Source organism: Mytilus edulis, chromosome 10 (genome assembly GCF_963676685.1).
Source record: "Mytilus edulis chromosome 10, xbMytEdul2.2, whole genome shotgun sequence".
Classification (NCBI taxonomy): domain Eukaryota; kingdom Metazoa; phylum Mollusca; class Bivalvia; order Mytilida; family Mytilidae; genus Mytilus; species Mytilus edulis.
In genome coordinates, this window is record NC_092353.1 from 23,922,464 (window position 1) to 23,931,356 (window position 8,893).

The 8,893-nt window shown below is 32.0% G+C and overlaps 1 protein-coding gene across 2 annotated transcripts; it reads left to right on the forward strand.

Annotated features, from left to right (window-relative positions):
• The first annotated feature begins 878 nt into the window (after window positions 1-878).
• Window positions 879-8,756, forward strand: LOC139490714 (uncharacterized). Of its 2 annotated transcripts, none has more exons than XM_071277643.1 (7): window positions 879-942; window positions 1,523-1,669; window positions 2,114-2,193; window positions 4,264-4,335; window positions 4,731-4,887; window positions 6,304-6,432; window positions 8,663-8,756. In XM_071277643.1, the coding sequence occupies exons 1-7, from the start codon at window positions 918-920 to the stop codon at window positions 8,719-8,721; spliced, it is 669 nt and encodes a 222-aa protein (XP_071133744.1). In that variant the 5' UTR covers window positions 879-917; the 3' UTR covers window positions 8,722-8,756. The 2 variants fall into 2 exon arrangements, with proteins under 2 accessions (XP_071133744.1, XP_071133745.1); XM_071277644.1 differs by having other exon boundaries at window positions 4,731-4,881.
• The last annotated feature ends 137 nt before the right edge of the window (window positions 8,757-8,893 follow it).

An 8,893-nucleotide genomic window follows, 5' to 3' on the forward strand; every position in this document is an offset into this window, starting at 1 on the left:
TTTGCAGCAATTTCACTAAAAAAAACGGGACGAAAGACATATGACAGTTATTTGATATCTTGATAGATTAATTTTGATGTATATATAAAAAGCTATTATTTGAACTTGGAATTGTTTTTAATTATGGAATTTGCATAATTTCCTGTGCTTGAAATTTTTAATAAATTCCAGTTCAAATAATAGCCTGTTATATGTTTCAGAAAATGTAATAAGAAAAGGGAGTGGAATTTTTCTTTTGGCTATATTTTGGGGAAATATATGACATCCTTGCACCACTTTTGAACTCTTTTATAGCAAAAAGTAAAATCACAAAAATACTAAACTCCAAAGAAAATTCAAAACGGAAAGTCCTTAATCAAATGACAAAATATTCTATTTTTTAAAAACGCTTCAAACGAATAGATTATAACAACTGTATAAAAGTTTATTGTTGCCATCGATATACCAAATAAAAATTATATTCTACCATTTAAGCTACAATACATAAAATATATGATGATATTGATTGCATACATATACACATATGCCAAAAACAGTCAGCTTTATTTGTATATATCTTTATTCCAACAAACCATTTATATTGGGGGGAACAGGATACCGACGGATTTTCCGGAATTAATCATTTATTTTGTAAGCCATACTTATCCCTCCCTCGACAATGAAATAGTCGTCCATTCCAACATGTGAAAATCTCTATTAATAATAGCTCTGATATGATTTAATTCAGAGGAAATGAATACTAGGTTTCCATATATATATTCGTGTTTAAACAGAGGCTTCGAGTTCGTACATTGTTTTCTCTTATCATAGTCTCACACAAACAATGGATTTTTTTCATATAGATAATACGCAAAGGTATGTCAAATGCCAAATGTGATAAGAAATGTAAAGTAGTCTGGACGTTATATTAACCGGAAATGAACGTGCTCATCATTCCATTCTGTAAGTACAAGATCGGCAGGTAGAAAAGTTAATCCTATTTCTATAGTACATATGTAGTCTTTTAGAGCCCACACAAGTACAAATGTATACATCATATAAAAGAGGAATCATTATTTGATTTACCAAAGGTGCTTGTGAAATTAATAAAAGGTCATTGAGTTAACTTTTGTAATTTGTACAGACGTACCATATAAACTGGTAAATGAATAAAAGAAACTTATTGTTTTCTAACTATGGTGTTTACAAGAAGCAAATTATTGCGAATGAAGAAAACACAAAAAAAACATGCAAACATTTCCACTTGTGAATAACGAGACAAAAAAGATAGAGAGGATTATTTCTTTTTATGGTGCTATGAAAACATTAGAATTAAAAGGGGAACATGTCAAAGAGACAAAAGCACGACCAAAGAGAAGAAAAGATCACAAGTTCACCAATGGATCTTCATCACAGGGAGAAAATCCGTCATCCGTTGACGGTGATATAGATATTTATTCTGTCTTTTTCATAAATTTCGATCCACTTATATCTAAGCTAATAATCTTTTCTTTTAATTACTCAAAAAAGTTTACATTATCAGGTTTAACACTCGTATGCATACTGACAAACGCACAAGTGTGTGATGATCTTGACACAGCTGTTTGCAGGATACTGTCATCCTTATATCCAAAAATGTGTGATGACAGTTGTTTATCAAGTATCTGTAACAGATTTTGTGGGAACTGTCGTAAGTTCTATTGGTTTTTAGAAGTAAAATAACAAAATATCCAAGGGAAACTCTAAATGGAAAGTATTTTATAAAATGGATATAGCACATGCTCAAAAACGTTTAACATCTGTCATATTCCTGACTTGGTACAATCATTTCCTAATGTAGAAAATGGTGGATGAAACCAGTTTAATTAGTGGACTAGTTATTTATTTTTTTTCATTTCAATTGAAAACAATCTTAGTTTTCATTGCTTTTACCTATTTCTCCGCAAAAAAACAATCTTTAGAACTATTCATTATAGTAAACAAGAAAAAATCGTTTAATCCACATCGAATGCAAAATAACTATGTCTTTTCCAGATTGAGTTGTTAATTTAATCTTAGCACCGAAACATAAAACTCACTGTCGGTTAATCATGTCGGTTTGGCATTCAATGGAATGTAACATTTTATTTTGTAGCTGTAAGGTGTTATTATAGCAGAGAAATAGTCAATCCAGCAAACTGTTCCACTATAGTCGACTGTCCATCTATAGATCATGTATGTATGGGTTTAAATGAAAAGTAAAATCACAACAATACTGAACTCCGAGGAAAAATTCAAAACGGAAAGTCCTTAATCAAATGGCAAAATCAAACGCCCAAACACATCAAACGAATGGCCAACAACTGTCATATTCCTGAATCAGTACAGGCGTTTTCGTATGTAGAATGGTGGATTAAACCTAGTTTTTTAGATAAACCTCTCACTTTGAAAAGATTGAAGAAGGACGCAGTGTTTCTACTTGTTAACCATCTTTTGTTAAATTAAGAAATATGATAACAGTATAGATTTCATATTTACCTTCTCCTGGAAATAGTTCTGTTTTTGAAAATATAGATCATGCTACTATACTATTCACACATAATTTAATGAAATCAATTTTTGATAGTGTGTTCAAATAATAAATAATTAGATTTTCAATGTTGATAAATATAATGTTTCAGTGATAAACACATCTATTAACTTTCTGTGTAATTGAAAACAACCATATAGATTAATGAGCAATTATCATCTCCACTTATTAGGTCTATTATAATAAAGCTGATGTAAACGGAAGACAAAGAAACACCACCAGGAATAACAATGTTTTCTAGGGTTATACAAAACCATCTTTATATACTCATAAACGTAGTCATTAACAATGTAAAAAGATAATATGTTCATCAAACAAATAATATAAGCAGTTTAACCATATAAAATATATAACACACCACAGTAAAAAAAAACCTACACAGTGTGATATAAATATTTAAAATTGTTAAACATTATTTTTGGATCCTCAATGCTCTTCCACTTTGTACTTGTTTGGCTTTATAAATATTTTGATATGAGCGTCACTGATGAGTCTTATGTAGACGAAACGCGCGTCTGTCGTACTAAATTATAATCCTGGTACCTTTGATAACTATAACTGTCGCCTATCGTCTTCAACTTTATACAACATCGTCCGGAAAATGTATGACATATTTGCCACTGGATCAATCAATAATGAGTATGCCTATAGATAAGTTACCCAACAAACAATCAAGTAAGCAATTTCGTTCGAATATAATCATTAAATGATCGATTTTATTCAAATAGATTCAGCTATTTTGTTCAGTATCTATTTGCTTACTTTGTGAAAAATAATACAGAGTCAAGGAAAATATACACCGAGGAGGATATCACTGCCAGGCTGGACTTTTTAATTGACAACATATTTGTTGACTTTGGAGGTTTTGTCTTCCAACAGACTATTGTAATCCCAATGGGTACCAATTGCGCTCCTCTACTTGGAGATTAGTTTTTACATTCCTATGAAGCAGAATTTATTCAAGGGCTTGTAAAGAAAGGAGAAAAGAAATTAGCCCAGTCATTTAATTTCAATTTTCGGTATATTGATGGTGTACTGTCTCTTAATAATAATAGATTCAGTGATCACTTACATTTAATATATCCAAGTGAACTTGAAATTAAAGATACTACCGACAAAGATAAATCTGCTTCATATTTAGACCTTTTTCTCGAAATGACTACTGATGGTAGGTTGAATACCAAAATTTATGACAAACGCGATGATTTTTATTTTCCTATATTCAACTTTTTATTTCTGTGTAGCAATATCCCAGCGGCACCGGCATATGGAGTATATGTGTCTCAATTGATACGTTACTCTAGAGCTAGCTCAAAGTACGTTGATTTAGTTGAACGAGGAATACTGCTTTCTCAAAAGTTGTTAAGACAGGGCTATGAATCAATCAAATGAAGGTCATCATTCAGGAAATTTTACGGTCGCCATCATGAGCTGATTGGCCATTATGACAAAAGTGTGTCAAAGAAATAACACGACGGGTGCCGTATATGGTGCAGGAAATGCTTACCCTTCCGGAGCACCTGATTTCACACTTGGTTTTTAGTGGAGTTCGTGTTGTTTCTTATTTATTATTTATAACTGTTGATGTAAATGTCGTTTGGTTTAATGAGTCTTTGTTTACTCCTTGGTTTTGATTGTTATTGTCTTGTAATGAAGACATATTGGACTGAAATTTAATGTTATTATTTTGTTGACATTATTCTCTCGCATTTCAGTATTGTTTCACATCAGAAACATTTGCCGACGATTTTACGAAAGTATATAAAATGGGATGTGCACTAAAAAATGTAAGTTTTAAATTTATTTTATTTAGCATGTTCTAATTGAAACTTCCATATTCTAGTACATGTATGTAATAGCTTATTGTATGTACAATAAACATGTTTTACCTTCACAGTGCAGCACATGTGCATGCTTTTTTGTGTTTAGTGTTCAGCTATTTCTCAGACTGTACTCACTTAATTTGAAATTAAATATACAATATTGCTATTGTATATTTCGAGACAATTGAGACTAGGGGGTGTGAGGCTCATCTAATTTATATTACTATTGTAGGAATACAAAGCAAAAGTGAGCACACACTCGTCACCGAACTTATTTAGGTCGAAAAGCGATTTATATACGTAAGACAAATCTCCAAACATTTACAGAACTGTCCAACCATCAAATTGTTTCATTTCAGACTTGTGTACTAAATGTCAATGGTGGTAGAAGGTCAGATGTTGTTGTAAAAGGTGCATGTTGCGGCATTGACAAATGCAACAATAATTTACCAGATGAAATTGATCGAATAGTAGATTTACAGCAACAAAAGATATCAGAGCTGTCACAAAGTAAAAGTAACTCATCATTTGTTTTGCAACATAAAGATATAAGAAGATGTGGTATGGGTGCCATTGACACAACTCTCCATCCAAGTCACAATTTGTAAAGATAAACCCTCACAGGTCAAAGTACGAACTTCACACTGGAGCCTAACAGCAAGCTATCAAGGGTCCCAAAATGACTATTTTAAAACGATGCAAACAGGAAGAGCAACGATCTTATAAAAAAAAAAACGAGAAACGAGAAACATTACGAACCACATCAACAAACCACAACCACTGAACAAAAGGTTCCTGACTTAAGAAAGGTGCAAACAAACACCGTGGGTTAAAACATAAATGTATTAGGTATAGTTGAAACTGATTGGTTTAAAATTACAGCATTTTAATGGTTGACTAAGTTATTTTGATTTGTAGTAATTTTTACCTCTCCCGTCCGGTAATAAACCATGTACGGAACAGAGTTGTCCAGACCCCTTGTTGGTTTTGAAGGAGGCATAGTAACGCAACTATGTTCGATATGAAAGGCACGTCGAATTATCCTCCGTCTAAATACCGTCCGATTTCAATTATCAAATGTGTTGGTATAGGTAGCAATAAACAGTTAGGAGAAAAAATTTTCCCTCTTAAATTTTACCATCCCCTTTTCATTGCTTTCTTGCAATATTAAGCTTACTGTTTGTTTCATATATGTGCATATGTATGTAATCAGAATCTTCCATAGATATTAAATGCACTATATAAAATGGTAAAATATCATTTCATTTAGGTGTATCCATGGCAACAGTCTGCATTTATTTGTTATAAAATATTGCAAAAAGGGGGGGAAAGATGTCACATATTTCCCCAAAATTTGGCTAAAAGTAGAATTACAATTGCTTAAAGTCATACGTTTTCTGAATTTTTTTACATATATCTTTCAATAAATCCAATGAAAATCATATGTCTTTCATCTCATTTTTTTTTTTGTAAAATTGCGTCAAAAGCTTTGTGTAGAAAAAAACTGTTTGTAAACATTACATTAATTTCTGGAACGATGGCCGGTCTAGCTATGAAAATACGGAGAGTCAAACAGAAAACAGCCCATAAAACAAGTATAAAATAATCTTGATGTTCTTATAAACCATCTTTGAAGGCTAAATTAGTAATTAATTTTAATACACAATAACTTCCATATTTGGTGAAAAATCCACCGAGGCCAAAATGCGAAACTAGACTCCTAACTGTGTATTGCTACCATAGTCACTCACAAAATCTACTATAAAACAAAAAAAATATATATAATTAAAAGATCGCATCAAATAAGAGAATGATGTATAATCAATTAGCAGGCGAATAGCAAAACCGATTCTTGTTTTCCATAAGTTAGTAACTCAATAATGTACCAAAAAGCATAACATTTTATAAGCAAGATTTGTCTTATTGTTACAGATAATATTACATCACACATGTCTGATTGCTTTGATACGATTCCTAACTGCAAAGAGTACAAAACAATTGTATGTGGACAATATGCCCTCTGGTCACAGGAGAATTGCGCTCGCTTCTGTAATATGTGTGGTAGGTATATTAAGACATTATATGTAAAAACGCGACAATATCCAAATGACAACATCAATTATACGGTAACATATTGTTATGTGGATATTAATATTTTCCATTATTTAGTTACGTTTGTACTTTCCATGTCAACAGTCCCGTTATACATGTATCTCCAGTAAACGGTTATGTGTTACTTACAATGACATATGAATATATGTATAAGTTTAATCTTGGTTAACTGACTCTATTGTCTATACAAAGCGCATAACATGCATGGATCCTCTTTTTTATAGACTTCTTCATGTTTTCAGGAATCGATATATTTTTGTCTTCTAATTTGTGGAGTTTGAGTGTTATTGACCAAGTCCAATTCAAAATAACGGTCAGGGCGGGACGTATCAGATGTAAAAAAAAAATTTAATTATAGGGGCAAATGTTATAGTCACTTGTTTTCATATGATCACTGGACATGGAGCTCTGAAGTAAAGAATATTTTTCTAAGGAATAAGATAAAGGATATATATATATATATAGTACAGTAAAACCTGTATAAACCGGCCGGCTACGGGACCATGAAAAAGGGCCGGTTTGGACAGTGAGCCGGTTTATTCAGGTTTCTGTTTTGACCGGAAGTTAATGACTTGTGACATTTTGCATGAAAAAATTCTCTCTGATTGTAAATTATATCTGATCAATTAAAATACTTTCACTTCGTTTTTCATTGTTTGCATTTGCATCATAATGCTCGCGTTGTTTGGATTGTAAGACGAGAGTTTCGATTTACTCCCATGATCAATAATTTGAAATGTTGGAATGGCCGATTGAAAAGCCAGAATATTATCAAACTTAATGTCATCACTTTCGAAACGTTGTCGTACAGTGTACAATAGCCATTGATTGTTGTCATCCGGGTGTTTTTCATTATCAAGGTCATTTGTTTAGGGGTTCACAACAAGGAACCAAGGATTTCGAAATTACGATGTGAACTTTTTACTTCGCGATTTTAATTTTTTTATCCAAGTTAAAACGTAAGTTCAATCCGAGATAAGTATTCGGTGCGTCTTTTCGTTTAATTGACACGTTTATAATGTTTTAATAAATAAAACAGCTCACTACTGTACGATTTTAGGTTCACAGTTTGACACCTGACTAATTGATTATCACGAAAAGTTATATTGTATCAACAAATATGTTTTGATTGCATATCGATCATTGAAATTAATTAGACAAACCGGTTTTGACAGGTAATAATTAATGTAATTAAGAGTATTGGGACTTCATAATAAGACCGGAATTCGGAATACACCGGGTCCGGTTTACAAAGGGTATTTTAACAAAGACTTTGAATAGAAAAATATGGGACTTTCATTTTCGGCCGGAATGGACAGGAAACCGGTTTATTCAGGGTCCGGTTTAATCAGGTTTGACTGTACCACTCTTTATTTAAGGATCTTTATGAAAATATTCGAGACAGAAAAATTACATATGTATCTTAAATATCTTTAATAAAAACGGATTTACTTTGTGCAATTGATATAAATATCCATAGGAATCAATCTGGTTAAATAAAATTAACGGTACCAATTTTCTTGCACCAGATGCGCATTTCGACAATACATGTCTCTTCAGTGATGCTCGTGGCCAAAATATTTGAAATCCAAAGCTTATATAAAAGATGAAGAGCTATAATTCAAAAGGTCCAAAAAGTGTAGCCAAATCCGTGAAAGGAATCAGAGCTTTGCACGAGGGAGATACATTCCTTAATTTATATTAATTTCTAATATTTTGAAACAGTAAATTTTAATAACACAAACAATCCGTATTTTCATGCCAGTACCGAAGTACTGGCTACTGGGCTGGTGATACCCTCGGGGAAAATAGTTCTTTGATTTTATCATATGTTCGAGCACGCGAGATAATATTAATCAGATTGCACGGGAATATCCTTCCTTCTATTATAATGTTTATTCTTGTAGAATTCACAATAAGGTATTCTAATTTTATAGTATAAAAATCCTAAATGATTCTGTATATTTTGCCACAGTTGAAAACTCGATCTTACAGAATAACATACACGTTGAGACAGTTCAGTAAGAAATATTGTTCTACTTGAAATGTTATCAAATGCGTGTCTAATGTTTGCCGTAATATCACATGAAATTTGGTAAATACGGTTTATATAAAAACAAATATCTTGTTATATAATACTATGTTACATGACTAGAATTTGTAATTTTTTTCTTGTTAGGACCTAGTACCAAATCAAGAGTTATTCTAGCTACAACAATAACATGTAAGTTATACTAATTTTCAAGGTAAACAAAGCATTCGCATCCTTTCCCCTTGCTTCTAAGGAATAACTTTATCAATTAAGTTTCGGCATACCTATATGTGACACAAGATCACATTACAGCAAATGTATTTGTCCAACAGAAAAAGTTTCACTGAACACAATTTTATGATGGGACGTCAATATACA

Coding starts and splice junctions, on each gene's coding strand:
- LOC139490714 (XM_071277643.1), top strand. CDS start 918: ATGAACGTGCTCATCATTCCATTCT. Junction 943..1,522: donor CGTGCTCATCATTCCATTCT/GTAAGTACAAGA, acceptor TTACATTATCAG/GTTTAACACTCGTATGCATA. Junction 6,433..8,662: donor TCGCTTCTGTAATATGTGTG/GTAGGTATATTA, acceptor TTTTCTTGTTAG/GACCTAGTACCAAATCAAGA.